Raw genomic sequence first — 17,862 nt, 5'->3', positions numbered from 1 at the left:
GCAGGCTGGGATTCCTCCGGTTCACCCTCTGAATCAGATTCTCAGACCATCACAGGTGCCCCGCAAGACGAATGCCTCGCAAGACGGAAAACCCGCTAGATGAAAGGGTTTTTCGTTTTTGAGCTGCTTCGCAAGACGAATTTCCCTATGGGCTTGCTTCGCAAGACAAAAACGTCTTGCGAGTGTTCCATTTTTTTCCGCTCCCCCCCTTTTTCTAAGCCGCTAAGCCGCTAATAGCTTTTTAGCCGCTAAGCCGCTAAGCCTTTAATAGCCGCTAATCCGGTAAGCCGCTAATAGCGCTAATCCGCTAAGACGATAATAGGGTTGCTTCGCAAGACAAAAAAAATGCTAGACGAAGAGACTCGCGGAACGGATTATATTCGTCTTGCGAGGCACCACTGTACACAGAAAAATACCGTACATAAAATCTAGCATGAAATGCAGTATTACCATGCAGTGGAATGTTGGATTGACATTTAAAAAAATTGTAAGTCATGCTGTTTAACATTGATGGGGGTTACACTCCCTCTGAAGGAGCAGGTACATAGCTTGAGGCTCAGGTGGCTTCAGTGGTGTAGAGTACCTTCCATCAGCTTCAACTGATGGCACAGTTGCACCCCTATATGGACAGGGATAACCTAATTTTTGTCATCTATGCTCTGGAAACCTCTAGGTTAGATTACTGAAACACATTATGCTTACGGCTGCTCACTAGGGCAAGATGGTTTCAAATTTCACTGATCTTGGCCAGACTGCACTGGCTAACAGTTAGTTTCCAGGCCCATTTCAAAGTGCTATAAAGCCTTAAAAGGCTCGTGACTTCCTCTCTCCGTATGAGTCTACCTGGACCCTGAGATTATCCTCTGAGGCCCTTCTTCGTGTGTCTCCTGCATGAGAGGTCCAGAGGGTGGCAACACAAGAACAGGCCTCCCCATATGCAGAATGCTCTCCCCAAGGTGGCTTGCCTGCCACCGTTATTACATCTCTTTAGACACCAGGTGAGATCATTACTCTATAATCAGGCCTTTGGCTGATTAACATTCTATGGCCTTTAAATGAGTTTGTCGGAGGGGGTTATTGGTTTTGTTTTTGTTTTCATTATGCATTTTGTGTTCTCATTTTGTATTTTTATGTTGGGAACTGCCTTGTGATCTTTGGATGAAGGACAGTATACTACTACAGTGGTACCTCGGGTTACAGATGCTTCAGGTTACAGACTCCGCTAATCCAGAAATAGTGCTTCAGGTTAAGAACTTTGCTTCAGGATGAGAACAGAAACTGTGCTCCGGCAGCACGACAGCAGCAGGAGGCCCCATTAGCTAAAGTGGTCCTTCAGGTTAAGAACAGTTTCAGGTTAAGTACGGACCTCCGGAACGAATTAAGTACTTAACCCAAGGTACCACTGTACTACTACTACTACTACTACTAATAATAATAAATAACAGGTATTCAGAAGCCCATCATTTCTGTCTTTCTCTTTGATAATCATTTCAAATGACACAGGCAACTCCCTATTTACGCAGGGGTTACATCATTTTTGCCATTTTCGCACTCTTTTGGGAACTGTTTTTGCCTCCTTAGGTGCCATTTGTGGGTTTGCGGCAATGTGGGCAGTCACACATGACTCGACTGCGTATAAATGGGGAGTTGCCTGTTGAAGCAAGAACACAGAAACCTGTCACATGAAATTATTTAGGTATAGTTGTTTTTTGTATCTAAACTACCGATCTTTCATGCTTTCTGGTCAACACACATTTCACTAATACAGGGGAATTCCCACTTACGTGGGGGGTTCTGTTCCCGGCCACTATGCGCATCAGTGGGATGTTCTTAAGTCCCTTCCACCCCTGCCCCCTTTCAGCACTGAAAATAGTGTGTGTGTCAGCAGTTGCGCGTGTGCTGATCGTGCACGAGTGGGAAATGCCTGTATGTCAGAATTCGAAAATTGTAGCTGATACATTTTACATTTTCCCTTCTTTCCTAATAGCCCTCTCCCTACAAACCCATCTGATAACTTGGAACTGATATAGTAATTGTGTTCACTCTCCACTCAGTCATTTCCCCCCCCTTCTGTTTATGAATCATCCGCATTTCTGTGCCCTACACGTATTTGCTAATTATTGACATGGATGAGTAATGCAGCTAAGCCAAGGGTTGCCAACCTTTGAGGGGCCACAGGCACATTTTGAATGTTGAAAGCGCCATGGGCACCACCCCCTCTGGTTATTTCTCCCCCTCTCAACCAGACAGAAAGCAGATCTGTGTACGCATGCACATATTCTTTTGCTTTCATAAGTGGTCTGAGTAAAAGTCAGGTGCAGTAGAATTAAAATGGATCCTCTTGAACTTGCAGAATGTGTGACATGGTTTAATGGTGGTTTTCAGGGGATCCCTTGAAAAATTAGAGTAAATAAGGATCCGTGTCTCAGATCCATGTTTTTGTGTCATGGCAGTGCTGGAAAACAGTGGATCTGTAGGGGGTTTCCAATGGATACAAAAGTGATCCATGATTTGATGGTGGCTTGGGATATGTGTGAACCCATTAAGATTATGAAATTTCAGAAGGATCAATTTTACTGGATCTGATTTTGTGTGTGGCACGTGACCTCCTCTCACTCTTTGTCACACTTCACCCTTTCTCTCGACTCTTGGCACAACATTTTATCCTCTCAGCTACACTCAAGTCTCCCAAATCACTCCAGTTTTCCTCTTTGCCTCCCTGCTTCCTCTCTTTCCCTCTTGGTTACTCTGCTTCCTGTTAAGCTGCCCAGGAGCCAGTCTGAGCCTCGGAAAGCACATAGAGCTGAAAGAAGTGGCGAAGAGTGCCACTCTTTCAACTTCCTCCTTCAGTGCTATGTAGTTTTTAGGAGGGTGAGGGAAGATAACCACTCTGGCTACTTAATAAAGATAGTGCAGTGAGACGGAGGAGGGGATTAAGAGCTTTCACAGGCATCAGGGGAAGTCCTCCGGGGTGTTGTTGTGCCCATGGGCACCATGTTGGCAACCCAGAATGAAATAATATATAGGCTGTATTGTTTGTGGCCTCCTCTTTAATACTCCCCTGCTTCCTTCTAGTTCCTTTGAGTGACTGAATATTCAGAGTATTTGACACTACTTAACAGCCTGATCCTATGCAAAGTTAGACATGCCTAAACCCACTGATTTTCTATATGCATGGGATGGACTGTTAATCCTATTTGGCTGGCTGATAAAATAGATTACAAAAAATGAGTTATCAAGTATGAGTAATTAATGACAAAAAAAGAACGCAGACCTTGTGTTTCTCCAGTTAATTGGGGGCTGGGATGGGGAGGTAAAAATCCTATTTAAATTCATGAAATGTTTGAAATTGAAAGACAAAGTCATGAAGAGCGTTGTAAATGTTCTAGTGAGATGCCCATCAAATGGGCCAGAGGAGGGAACATATTTCAGAATGTGGTAATATAGATGGACTGTAGCTGAGTGTGTTGGCGGGTTGTGAGTCAACCTCCACTAAGTTTTCTCATTCTTAGGTGGGTTTTGGACACCTTTCTTTTCCTCTGCATCTTTTTAATCCAGACTTGCCCTCCTATATTGTAGCAGGGCTCCTGTGCCTTTAAAATGCTGCATGTCCAGCACAAATGTAACAGCTGCTGCTGCTACCCTCATCTATACACTCTTTTTCTTCTACATAAACCTGGTATTGTAGGAAAAGAGCAGAGGGTGAGCTTATAGTCGGAATGGGAGAGAATACGATTGTGGGTCCCAAATATCAATCAGGTTGCTTGACTGTTTAAGTTACATCCCATTTGGATTACTGCACTGTGCTCTATGTGGGGCTGGGGGGCTGCCTTTGAAAAGTGATCAGAAACTTCAACCAGCTCAAAAAGCTGCAGCAAGATTACTGGCTGGGGCTGGCTATAGGGGGCATACGATTCCCTTGCAAGAACAGCTTCCCTGGGAGGGAATGTGAAGGTGCTTGCACTCTCTAAGACAGAGGCACCGACTCAGGAATAAGATGGAGGGCTGGTCGTGTGTGCGCAACGTCATGACGACGGTGTCACGCATGACGTCACAATGTTTTTGTGATGCCTGGATGGGCGCTGTTGCGTGCAACATCCAGGCATGACGCGGCATCTCTCCCAGGAGAGACACATGGCTCGGGCACGCTGCAGGCCCCGTGGTAAGTCCCACCCCCTGGATGAGTGGCACCCAGTGCACCCCCCCAGCTACGCCTCTGGTGAATTCCCTAGGGCCTGTTGTGAATCATGGAGGCCAGCGTAATCCGTACTTGTTTCAGCAGTGGGCACACAGCAAAATGGCATTTATGCAGGCATCACGAGAAGTACTTGTGTGGAGAGGCACATCGAAGAAAGCCAGTGAGAGCCAATGTGGTATAGTAGTTCTCAGACAGTGCATTGTCCCTCCCATCCTGCTCACTTGACTGTCTGGATTAGTATGTAAATAAAATGCTGTAATAACTATTGAAAGCCAGTGTGGTGTAGTGGTTAAGAGTGGTAGACTCGTAATCTGGTGAACCGGGTTCGTGTCTCCACTCCTCCACATGCAGCTGCTGGGTGACCTTGGGCCAGTCACATTTCTCTGAAGTCTCTCAGCCCCACTCACCTCACAGAGTGTTTGTTGTGGGGAAGGAAGGGAAAGGAGATCGTTAGCCACTTTGAGACTCCTTAAGGGGAGTGAAAGGCGGGATATCAAATCCAAACTCCTCCTCCTCCTCTTCTTCTTCTCCTCCTCCTGAATTGAGGAGGAGTCAATGCTTCCTGTTTATACTCAGAACAGAATTTGGCCTACTTTTGCTAATATACTTCAGCAGCACCAGGGCCAAAATCTGGTGCTCTACATCTGGTGAGCAGCTGGAGATAAGCAATTGCAATTGCCAGGCAGAATTCTCACTGACAACTGATGTTGATCCCAGGCATTAAAATTAATGAGCAAATGCTCTGGATTTCTCACCCGCTGGGTGCTTGTTTCAATGCCAATCTTATTGGCAAAAGTTAAGGAAAAGACAGCTAACAGACACCTGCTCTTCTCTGGACTGGTTCCTGTTCAGTGGACTGAGATTCCTATTCAAAAGGATGTTGATATCTTAAATGGTCCTGCCTGACGTTTTGGACAGAATTTATTTATTTGCTGTTGAGAGTCAAATGGTCATACGGTACTCATGAACTGTGTCACCGTAGAGCCCACAAATCCCATGGGGCTTCCAAGCCTCTGGAATAATGCAGTGGTGTAATTGTGAGGACTGTTGCAAGATTATACAGCCTCATTTATATTTTTGTTCCCTACTCCACTATGCACAAGAGCTCCACTGTACATGACTCATAATTAGTCTGCAGGGGTCCAAGCTGGATAGCTGATGTGAATGTCAGGCTGCCCACAGAGAACTCTGCTCAGTTCATTTCTGGTGGATTTAAATTAAATTCATCTTGAATGCTAACAAATTGAACAGGGTGCTTGAGAGAACCTGCAGTGGTTAATTAAATATATGAATTGATTCTATTCTTGAAATTACTGCCTCTTCTTTTAGGGGTGAATGTTGATCCTTATGCAAACTACCTGGCACCATCCATGCACAAAAGGGGAAGTACCAGCAGATCTACAGAAATAAATAAGAAAGGGGAGGGAGACCCTAAGAGGGTGGGAACCTTAAAGCAGCCCAGTGAGAGCAAAATACGCACAGTGGCCACAACAGCTGCAGAAGAGAGATGGAGGAAAACAGAAAACTGAGTGAGAGGGGGAATTGGATAGAATATCGTGGATGAGAACAATGGCTGGACTGGAACCCTAAACAGGAGCACTGCACATGGCTACGTTTTGTTACCAGTTCCACTTGTACAGCTGTTTTATTACTCACAAGGGTTTCTAGATGGCAACAACACAAAACACACACAGGGTGGCACACACCTTTTGTGCTGTTTTAAATAATGTACAAGCTAGCCTGATTTGTGCAAATTCCACAATATGTAATCCCCTCTCAGGGTTTTGCCCTCTGTTTGCATTTGCCTCTTGGGAAATGGACACTTGCTGCCATTACGGGGAAGGAAAGGGCGCGTACGATGTGGAGATGTCTCTTAGTACACTCCTTATAGACAGAGGTTTCTTTCTTTGTAAAAGTGAAATGGGGCACAGAAACAACACAACTTCCGATGCCAATAGCAATTGCTAGGTCACACCTCAACTACGTGAACATCAAGTAAGAGCAAAACAGGGCACATCAAGGGAGCGACTGCAGCTGCTAAGAACGTGCTGCTGTTAAATGGGAGGCCTGAATACCTCTGAAGAATGGAACACTAGGATGAAGAAATGTCAACACTGGCAATCAGAGAAAGCTGCGTGGTGTACCACTGAAGAACTGGAACTGATATGTATCTTAACACTTGGCCAAAGTACAAAAAAGCGTACATTTGAGAATGCACTTCCTGTAACTTTAAGAAAAATCTATAGCTAGAAGTTTTAAAAGGCACAACATGAAATACGAATTTTAACTCAGAGAATCATTCCACCTCCACTACCGCTCCTGCCATCCTCCACCAGATTACCACTTTGCCATTCCCTGCCTCTCCTGTCCTCCTCCTCCTCCTTTTCCCATTGCTGCTTTCTTCAATGTTGTTGTTTAAATTAAATTAATGTACTTCCCTTCATCAGACGACCACAAGGCGGTTATGGAAATACATTTTCCACATCCCTTCTGCTAATTCAGTGTCTTACTGTTTGCTGTTTATTAGGGAAGACCAGAACGAAAGACAAGTATCGTGTTGTCTACACAGACCACCAGCGCTTGGAACTAGAGAAGGAATTCCACTACAGCCACTACATCACCATCCGGCGGAAAGCAGAACTGGCAGCAACGCTGGGACTCACCGAGCGGCAGGTTGGTACAGAAGGGTCTTGCACAGGAGTGGGGGGACCTGTTGGACTCCCAACTCTGATCAGCCCCAGCTAGCATAGCCAATGTTCAGCAGTGGCGGGAATTGGGAATCCAGCAACAACTGGAGGGCCACAAGCTCCTCGCCCCTGATGTAGCAGGATCTCAAACCATCACAAAACGTAAAGCATTACAATGAGCATCTCAGGCACAGATGCCAGTGCAAATGTTGAGGATAAGCACTGCAATCTTATACACACTTACCTTGGAAATTGACCCCACTGAATACAGTGGCTTATGTTTGTATGTATAGGATCAGGCTGTGAATGTGCTTCATGGTTGGTTATCTTCGGTCTTGCTTGGCATATATCAAATGTAGGCTAGATACTTCTATAACTGTTTTTTGGTTAGGTGGTCCAGGTTGGTGGGCAGTGATGGGCCAGGGAAAAAGTGCTCAGATGATGAGCCCTTTATATCATTGGCATCATTCACCTGCCTCAGTGTAGGTCCCACTTTCCTCCTCACTGTTTGACTATGACTGAATAGTTCTCAGCAGGAAACCTTAATGCTCAGCTATTACTATGTGGAACATAAAAATGACACAGAAGTCCCCAGAAAGGTATCTGATTGCAGACTATTAGGGACATTAGAAAACAGCAACAACATCCTAAATGAATTCTTACAGTTAGGTATCCATTTTGCCTCTGCTCAGAATCATGCCATGCTCTTCCTCCTCCCAATTCCTTTTCATCTCTGCCTTTCCTTGGCCACTATATATTCTTTTACTTTGCCTGTCACCTCATTCGTCTTCTTTCTGTAACTTGAACCATCTCGTACCTACAGTACATACACACATCATTTTATTTGTATGCCACTTTCCATGGTTCAAACCATGCTCAAGGCAGCTGACACCATTAAAGAAATCACGTAAATACAAACATAACAAAAGTAGTCATAAGCGATAAATAAAACACCAAAAAGGACACAACCAAATTGAACAATTTCAACATAAGTCATAATGCATTTAAAAATATAGGATCAATAACACTAATAACACTTAATACTAATAAAGATTAGTATCAATAACAGCACACACACCTGAACAAAACTCCCTATGCACAGCCAAGAGTCTTTTCAGCAGCCTCAGCTTTTGTAGATGGAGTCAGTCAGGGCTCCCCTGTCCCAGGCCAGGTGAAAAAGGCTGACAAGACAGGGAGCAGGTCTTCCTGGACTCACAGTGAAGATGGTCTTGTCCTGTGCATCCATCTCAATCCTCTTTCTCTCCCATCTTCCTCCTTTATATTCTGTATGGCCTTTACCACCTTCTGCGTTTGTCTCTGCAGGTGAAAATCTGGTTCCAGAACCGCAGAGCAAAGGAGAGGAAGGTGAACAAGAAGAAGATGCAGCAGCAGACCCAGCCTGCCAGCACAACCACACCGACTCCTCCAGCAGTTGGCACCCCTGGTCCCATTGGAGGCATCTGCAGCAGCACTACCAACCTGGTTTCCTCATCACCAATGACTATCAAGGAAGAATTTATGCCTTAAACCCAGCCCTTCCAGTTGAACTGCATATAAACCAAAACAGCAATACAGTGGTACCTCTAGTTAAGAACTTAATTCGTTCTGGAGGTCCGTTCTTAACCTGAAACTGTTCTTAACCTGAGGTACCACTTTAGCCAATGCGACCTCCAGCCGCCACCACGCCATGATTTCTGTTCTCATCCTGAAGCAAAGTTCTTAACCTGAAGTACTTTTTCTGGGTTAGCGGAGTCTGTAACTGAAGCGTCTGTAACCTGAAGCGTCTGTAACCCGAGGTACCACAGTATACGGATTAACCATGAGAATCGGCACTAGCTGGCATACTCTCGAAACTTACGCAGAGGCAATGCTATCACTGCTGAACCAATGAAGCCATTTCCTCTTAGACCCACTGGGTTATTTTCTTTGATACCACTGCAGGGGAGAATCATGGACTTATTCCTAGGAATCGAAGCAATAGGCTCATTATCTTTTCTGTACTTTTCTTTGGGAAGGAATTGCTCCTGTTGCAAAATATTAAAGAGAAAAGAAAATGCAAGCATGGATGCTTTGGGGTTGGGGGGGCAGAAACGGAGAACCAGGGTACTTAGGAAGTGTTTCAGGAGCATTTGCCAGTATCTGGCATCTGACCACAACCAGGCCTTGATCTCTTGGCCAGAAGGACTGAGCTTGTCAGGCCAACTATCCAAAGCCAACTCCAAGCCATCACAGAAGCTCATCCACACTAGGCAATGGAGGTCAGGAGGCCAGTGCCACACACCTGAGTTACAATTGATATTTGTAGCACTAGGAGCAAAAGTCATTTTAAAAGCAAATAAATAGGGGCCAAGTATGCAAGAGCAAAACAAAATTGAGATTAAATGCTGACACGTACAAAACAATGAAAGAACCTTAAATGAGGCAATAAGGTATAAGGGAAAGGAAGCAAAGGGTTGGCTTCTGCACAGCACTGTCTCTTACTACATCAAAGAATGTCCTTTGGTTGCGTTTTTTTGTTTGTTTTTTAAAGTTTTATGTGCCTGCACAGAGTTGTATATTTTGTCCAGTGCTGAGCCCTGGTTCAGTTCCTGGTAGGTAGAGTGGCAGAATTCAAGACAGCTTTCTGACTCAGGTTTGTCCAGTTTCCTCTTACCACTTCCTTGCATGATGTTTGAGATGTTGAGGAACATCTCAACAGGCTTGCCAGGGCTTTGTATTTGTTGCTGCCTGCTGATTTGGCTATACAGCCATACCTTGGATCTCAAACACCTTGGCTCCCGAACGATCAAAGCCTGGAAGTGAGTGTTCCTGTTTTCGAATTATTTTCAGAAGCCGGACATCTGGCGCGGCTTCCACTTGGTTGCAGGAGATTCCTGCAGCCAATCAATAGCCACACTTTGGTTTCCAAACATTTTGGAAGTCGAACGGGCTTCTGGAATGGATTCCGTTTGACTTCTAAGGTACTTCTAAGGCTTTTATATATGCCAATATTTGAATGACCTGCACATTGAGATGAGTAATGGCCATTACACTTCCCCCTGAAGGTGGGGAACCTTTAATTATCAGCCTGAGGGCTGCATTACTTTCTGGACAACCTTCCAGGGGCCACATGGCTGTAGTGGGCGGGGACAGAGGCAAAAGTGGGTGGAGCAACAGATGCAAATTTTACCTTTATACAGTAGGCTAGTTTCTACACTTATACACACACATCCCTCTAGCCTCCATCCAAGCAAGCAAAAGACATTATCAGAATTCAAGGTCAGATTTCAGTCAGTCAAAAGCACTCAAGGAGGGGGTGAAGCAGGGGAGAGGGTGTGGTGGTGGGGAAGTCTCAAGGGGCAGATATGAGAGACTTGGAGGGTGGAATTTTGCGCCTGAGGTTTCCACCCCTGCCCTGGGGAGATGGAAATCCTAAGCACAGCCCACAATTACTTTAACTTAATGTACCAGTTCCTTGTTTCCACATGTAAAGCACTGAGGCAGAAATAGAGAGTAAAATGATTAATCAGTGAAAAATGGACTTGCTTGTAACCGGACTTTGGAGCATGCAAAACTTGTTGATTTGGTGTACCAATATGACTTGCTGCAAAGTTTCATAAACTTGTTCCTGAACTTCATTCAAATTGTATTACTTGGAAGTAAAATGAATCTTCTAATCCTGGAAGACCCAATGAAGGTTAACAGTTGGCTGAATCAGACCTACTTTCATTCATTCGTTCACCTTTGATGTATATTAGGCTTTGAACTCTTAGTTCTCTCCTCCTGAGTATTCCCTCTTGAGACCAGTGCCTTCTAGGCTTAGTGTCAAAACCACTGATGTTTATATTTCTTCATAATGGCTACTCAGACTGGTGATATTTTTTGTATTTAAGGTACATTTTTTAAAGCCTCTTTAAAAATAAAAAATACATTTTATGTATTGGTTATTCTATCCTTTGTACACTGTGGTGAGATTTGTGAATTCCTCAGTTTGAAATTGGAGCAGCAAATGGCCTATAAAAAAGTTTGGCATTGAAAATAACGTATGGTATGGTGTTGAGAAATGGGGGTTAGCAATATGGAGGCCAAATGGCCGAAATATTGGGAAATTTTGGAACAGGAAGGGGATAAACTGAAATTGCAGAGTTTTGAGAAATTAAAAGTTAAAGTGCGAGACTGGCTTCATTATTATCAAATAATGGAGGTTTACAAGTTGGACAGGAAAATTGGCTTCCAGGTGGAAAAATCAAAATTAGAAACAGAACTGTTAGAACCCAATACTAAGAACTTGTCAAGAATGTATAACTTGCTGTTGAAATGGAATACACAAGATGAAACAGTGAAATCAGCTATGATAAAGTGAGCACAAGATATTGGTCATAACATTATGTTTGCTGACTGGGAACAGTTGTGGACCACCGGTATGAAATTTACGGCATGTAATGCCTTAAAGGAAAATATTATGAAAATGATTTATAGGTGGTACATGACTCCAGTCAAGCTTGCAAAAATTTACCACTTGTCTGATAATAAATGCTGGAAATGTAAAGAAACTGAAGGTACTTTTTTTCACCTTTGGTGGACATGCCCAAAGATTAAGGCTTTCTGGGAAATGATATATAATGAAATGAAAAAGGTATTTAAATATACCTTCCTTAAGAAACCAGAGGCCTTTCTCCTGGGCATTGTCGGCTAAATGGTGCCAAAGAAAGACAGAACATTCTTTATGTATGCTACAACAGCAGCAAGAATACTCATCGCAAAGTATTGGAAGACACAAGATCTACCCACCTTGGAAGAATGGCAGATGAAGGTGATAGACTATATGGGATTGGCAGAAATGACTGGCAGAATCCGAGACCAGGGAAAAGAGACGGCGGAAGAAGATTGGAAGAAATTTAAGAACTATCTTAAGAAACATTGTAAAATTAATGAGTGTTAAAATGATGCGGCTTTAGAAAGTAAGTGGATTACAGTTGTAAAGATTAAGTTAAAAGAAAAGAAAGGTTAACAATTAGATAAAATTAAGGGTGAGGATTTGCTGAACTAAATATTTGAAATTGGAATGCAGAAAGGGGAGGTATGAGGAGGTTGGTGAAGTAAGTTTTAAGAAAATAAGGTTTTGAAATTATACTTGTTCTTTTTCTTGTTTGTGTTCGTTTGTATTGTTGTGTTTGTTTATATAATTTGTGAAACTTTAATAAATATCTTATAAAAAAAGAGAAATGGGGGTTAGGACAAGTTGTTGTACAGTAGCAAATATGGGTCTGAACCAGCTTTCATTGTTCAAACATACATTTTTAACAGGCGAAAATTACATTGCACACACAGCACTGAATGTGTGCTATGATCTTATAGGTTGCCATGTGAATTGGGAATCCAAATATCTCCCAACAGCATGACTCCTCCATTCTACTTTTTTTGGCCACTGCACTTTGGTTAATTGTGATGGGTGGTCTTAGTCAAAGTGATCAGTGACGTTGTGGATGAGGAATTTTGTGATGCTCTTGTAGTAGTCTTCCCTGCTAAAGTTGCACCTTTCCTCCAGATAGTCATGCTGAAGGAACTGCCATTGTGCTAACATTCTGTTTCCTAATGGAGCAAGTTTTAGGACAGCCTGGGGTTTTTATATAGAAAAAAATCTCTTATTAGCTGCTTCCAGTCCTCATCATATTGTTCCCTGACTACTGCTAGACTGCATCAGGCTTGAAAAGGCCATTCTTGTCCAGGTTTATCTCCCTCACAGTCTTACCACTAACATTCTTGCAGATAGTCGCTCAGATTCGGAAAGAGGTAGACTTCACCTTGGTAGCAAGGCCAGGGTGGGAGAGTGCTAAAGCCCTGTCGAGTCAAGTTGCATGGGATTAATTCCAATCTGTTACCTCCGGGGATGTGGACTGGCTGCTTAGACAAGTGAAACTGACCACCTGTCTCCTTGACCCTTGCCCATCCTGGCTCATAGAAGCGAGCCAGGAAGGGCTGGGTGATGGGCTCTGCGGGGTGGTGAATGATTCCCTCTGTGAGGGAACTACTGCATTGGGCTCTACATGGGGCAATATTTGAAGGTGACTTGGAAACTACAACTAATCCAGAAGGCAACAGCTAGACTGGTGACTGAGAGTGGCTGCCGGGACCATATAACAATGGTCCTAAAGGATCTTCACTGGCTCCCAGTACATTTCCAATCACAATTCAAAGTGTTGGTGCTGACCTTTAAAGCCTTAAATGGCCTTGGCCCAGTATACCTGAAGGAGCATCTCCACCGCCATTGCTCAGCCCGGACACTGAGGTTCTCCTCCAAGGGTCTTCTGCTGGTTCCCTCACAGTGAGGAGCAAAGTTACAGGGAGCCAAGCAGAGGGCCTTCTTGGTAGTGGTGCCCGCCCTGTGGAACATCCTCCTTTCAGATGTCAAGGAGATAAAGAGCTACACAAATTTTATAAGACATCCGAAGGCAGCCCTGTATCAGGAAGTTTTTAATGCTTGATGTTTTACTATGTTTTTATATATGCTGTAAGCTGCCCAGAGTGACTGGGGAAACCCAACCAGATGGGCGGGGTATAAATAATAAAATTATTGTTATTGTTATTACTACCACTACTTCAATCTGGTGTTCCTTTGTGCAATGGTTCTGTTTTAAAATGTATGCCTTTTATTAATAACCTGATTCTTGAGTTTTAAGGTTATTGGTAACCTAACTTTTCCTGTGTTAAAAGGCTGCAATTCACTGCAAACCATTTCTTATCCCTTTGCAGCCTTAGTCCATTGAGGTACGTTGTGATTAACACAGTAATATGGTTTTTAATCTGGTGCCTCATGCTATAAGATAGAGCTCACACAACCCTTTCAGGTCTTGAATTTCCTTTCCCATTCCAGAAGTAGGTATGACTTGTACCAGAAGCCAATATGTATCTCTAGATAATATTTTCCCCTCATGGGGTGCAATGGTGGATTTTTTTTGCTTCATGTTCGAAGTTTAACTGGATACCTATTCCATTATGTGCTGTTTGGATTGTTTTACTAAACTCTTAATTTGAGCTGTGCTGGCACTTTTGGTTTTGAGCATCTTTGCTTCTTCTGTCCTTGGTCTATAGTACATTTTGTATGGTCTGAAGGACACAAAATATCCTTGGGATTGATGAATAGAGACTGCATCCTCTTCAGGCCCTTTTTTTAGCTGTATGATTCTATAAGAGCGTAAAAGAGTCCCGCTGGCTTAGGAAAGTGGATCATGGAGTCCTATCTCTGGTAAGTAGCTAAGATCCAGCTACAGAAATAATGTAAGAGAGGAAACAGGGCTATTACAGAGTGATCATTACGTATTTCCACCTTCCAGCAACGAGGTTCAGGAATATCTTAAGAATTGGCTCCTTGTTCACACTGATAATTTTATCCATCCATGATTTTATTAAATTCTCCTTTGAGAATGAATACACTTGCATTGTGCGGAAAGGATCCTGCTGTGCTTGTTTTAAGCCTGCTTCCTACGCTAAATTTGGGGATCGCAATTCGTTTTTCACACATATGGCGAAGAAAGCTCTCTTCCTTCTCACTTGCACCCAGCGGCAGTGTGTGTGTGTGTGTGTGTTTTCCAGAGGCTAGTTTGCTTTGCATAGAAGCCTGGTAAAGGGAGTTCTTCAGAACTGTTGCAATCTTGACACTGGGGGCAGCTGAGGAAAGCAAGAGAAGGGAAGGGCTTGCTTCTTCCTAGGGTCAAAGACCAAGGCCAGCAAACCATAAACAATCAGTTGCGTTGGGCTTCTAATCTCGGTTTATGGCTGTCCACAGGCTGACGAGCCTCCCATCCAAGAACAACAAACACAGAAGGAAGGCATGCGATACTATCGCATCGGGATAGTACAAGGGGCAGCTGGCAAGGGTACCTTCGGGACCCAAGGAAATTGCTTTGAAAACATGAATGGTACACCTTGGCCTCTCTCAAGCTTAGTTGTCCTGTTACACGCATTCCTCCCACTAGCAGAGCATCAGGACCAATTTTGCAGGTGGTACTTCTCTCAAATGGTATGTGGAGTCAAAGTGTCACTTGAGGGCAGACAAGGAGAAATGGCGGTGAGTCATCCTAGTTTCTGTCAAATTCAATGTCTTGCTAGTCAATCACATGACAGCAAGATGGCCTTGTGCGCCTCTTATTTTCAGTTTTATTTTTTAATTCAATTATTATATCCCACCCTTCACCAGCTCATGAGCCCCTCAAGTCATGATTAAGCAACCAGGAAAATCAGTGAAAGCAATTAACAATTCAGATACATACAGTATATAAAATAACAATACGCAATGCAACAGCAGACAAATCACTGGTTTACATCTGGCACATCAGGTACTTTCGTCACAGAAACCTGGTCAAAGATGTGTGCTTTTACCCATCACTGAAAGGTAAGCAATTAGGGTACTGTCCGTACTTTGAGGGGGAGGGTATTCTACAATTGAGGCGCCACCACAGAAAAGTCCCTGTCATGTCACCACACCATTAACTTCATCCAGTGATGAGGCTACGAGAAATGCCCATCCAGCTGATCTTAATGCACAGGCAGGTTGATACAGGGGGAAGTACTATAGGGAAAAGTCCCACTGGAAGTCAAATTGGTAGCATATAGGCAACTGATATTGGATCCAAGTATCTGGGGACTAGTCCATAACCTGGGTGGGATTAGATTTGGCAAGCGCCTGCTAGGCTATAAAAGGTCTTTTCAGGCCCTTTTGATGGAGATCAGACAACACATTTCAAAAGATGAAAGCAATAAAATACATTTACGAGTTGTGTAGAAGGCACCTGGTAAGTGAGGACCACTTTTTAAAAAAATTCTCCCATATATACAGAACTCCCTTTGCACCTTTTGGACTGCATCTGTACGTTTCCCCCTCTGTGCCAAATAACTGGGGCCAAATAAGTGTTTTTTAATTTTTATACTACAGTGGAACCTTGGGTTGCGAACGTGATCCATGCGGGAGGCACGTTCGCAACTTGCAGCGTTCGCAACCCGCAACGCCGCGTCTGCGCATGCATGGGTCGCAATTTGGCACTTCTGCGGATGCGCAAAGCATAATTTAGTGCTTCTGCGCATGCGCCAAAACCCAGAAATAATCCGTTCTGGTACTTCCGGGTTCGGCGCGGTGCGCAACCCGAAAGCACATAACCTGAAGCGTCTGTAACTCGAGGTACCACTGTACATGGAAGATGGATCTCCCTTGGAAGGTACTGGACTCTCCTTCCTTGGAGGTTTCTAAGCAGAAGTTGGATGGCCATCTGTCGTGGATGCTTTAGCGAAGTTTCCTACATTGCAGGGGGTTGAACTAGAAAGATGACCCAGCTCTATGATTCTGTTTTTCTGCTTCAACAATATTTCATTATGTTCCTATCATTTTATGTAATTATGTTTTGTATAAATTATTTTTTAAAAAACCTTTTCTATTTACAAACAAAACATTTAAATAGCTACCTTTCTATCGGTATGATGGGGGGGGCATGGGCATAGCTAGGATTTTTGTTGGGGCAGGCTTTTGTTGGGGGGGCAGAACCTCAGATTTGTATTGATTTTTACTTATTTGGGGGGCAGCTGCCCCCCTGGCTATACCCATGGGGGAGTCACAGGAAGGAAACAAGGTCGGGAGGGGGCCACGATAGGAAAAAGGTTGGGAAACACTGGTCTAGGTAACCAGCATATCAGCAAGCTCTACAAGCGAGGGGCTATCTCTAAGAAACAATGTCTTCAAAGGCTATATGACCCTGGTCAGCAACTAATTTTTAACAGCAGAAGTCATATTTTGAACCGAACAAACATTTAGAGATTCAGCTGCATTGGGTCACATAAACTGAACCCCAAGGAATTACCTCTCCCAAATTCCATCTCAATGGAAATACCAACAGCACTTCCTTTTAGCATTACAGCTGCTCACCATCATTCTGCATATGTGGAGCATGCTCTCAGAGCTTTGTTGCTGTTCCTGCTGCAGATGAAGGGGTGAAGGAATCTTTGCCTGCATCTTAGTATGTGTGAAGTTTCCGTGTATGCTGGTGGTTGAATTTGGCCCCGAGCTCCAGATACCTGCTGCTCCTTTATCATTTCGCTGTATTTCTGCATCTTTATCTCAGCAAGCTAGATAAATTGGTAGTTTATTGCAGCATGCCAGGATTCACAGCTTATCACTGCATATGCAAGTGTCAATGAGGGTGAGGAATGCACATGCCCTACTTAGGAGAAAGATGCAAAGGCAGGCAGTGTAATCTAGAATGGGACAGAGCTAATAACATTGAAGAGGCATAAAAGGGGAGAACACAGGATAGCTCAGTTGGTAGAGCGTGAGACTCTTAATCTCAGGCTTGTGGGTTCAAGCCCCATGTTGGGCAAAAGATTCCTGCATTGCAGGGGGTTAGACTAGATGGCCTTCCTGGTCACTTCCAACTCTATTCTACGATTCTATGAGGAGAGAGGGAGAGGGGAAGAGGGAGAGCACACACTGGAGATTCACTGACTCAACCGCAGTTCCGGCCATGTATTGAGATGATGAACTTCCAACCGAAACTCTGTCAGGCTTTTGCCTGTTTGCACAGCAGGGTAAAAGTCCATGGAACGACAGGCTGGTCCCTGTGGTTCCCGCCAGGCATGTGTGCACAGGGAGCAGGTGATGATGAGAAGCAGTCATAAAAGTGCCCTCTGTCCCCACCCCCGCTCAAACGGCTTGGCCCAGGTTATGAAATGGGCTCAGGTGCGTTTGCCCAAAGTCATCTCCCCACCTGTGTGCACTTTCAGGAGCTTAGCTGAGAGAGTCCTGTTTGCCTTGAACCAGAAGTGAGTGCAAATGTGCAATTTGGCTTCATCAGCTATCTACTGCTGCTTGTTTCCTGGTTTTTCATGCTTCCACTTAAGGGGGGGGGGGATTCAAGGCACCCCCAGAAGGTCACATCAGGTGCTCTCTTCAGTGGTTCTGCACAAAACCCAAAAGGCAAGAAGAATGATTTAAGTCACTGCTGTTTGTTTTCT

General features: G+C 44.0%; 1 protein-coding gene across 1 annotated transcript in view; it reads left to right on the top strand.

The window, feature by feature from the left end:
* CDX1 (caudal type homeobox 1) overlaps positions 1-8,484 on the top strand; it is a 40,781-nt gene extending 32,297 nt beyond the window's left edge. Inside the window, exons 2-3 of the mRNA XM_081180785.1 lie at positions 6,726-6,871; positions 8,209-8,484. Of these exons, the coding sequence (XP_081036911.1) occupies positions 6,726-6,871; positions 8,209-8,412 (350 nt within the window). The 3' untranslated portion in view covers positions 8,413-8,484. The remainder of the gene's footprint in view (positions 1-6,725; positions 6,872-8,208) is intronic.
* Positions 8,485-17,862: the final 9,378 nt, after the last annotated feature.

The sequence above is a fragment of the Podarcis bocagei genome, assembly GCF_964188305.1.
Source record: "Podarcis bocagei genome assembly, chromosome: 2".
Classification (NCBI taxonomy): domain Eukaryota; kingdom Metazoa; phylum Chordata; class Lepidosauria; order Squamata; family Lacertidae; genus Podarcis; species Podarcis bocagei.
The sequence above is the reverse complement of the archived record's forward strand: the minus strand, read 5'-3'. Positions and strand labels throughout refer to the sequence as shown.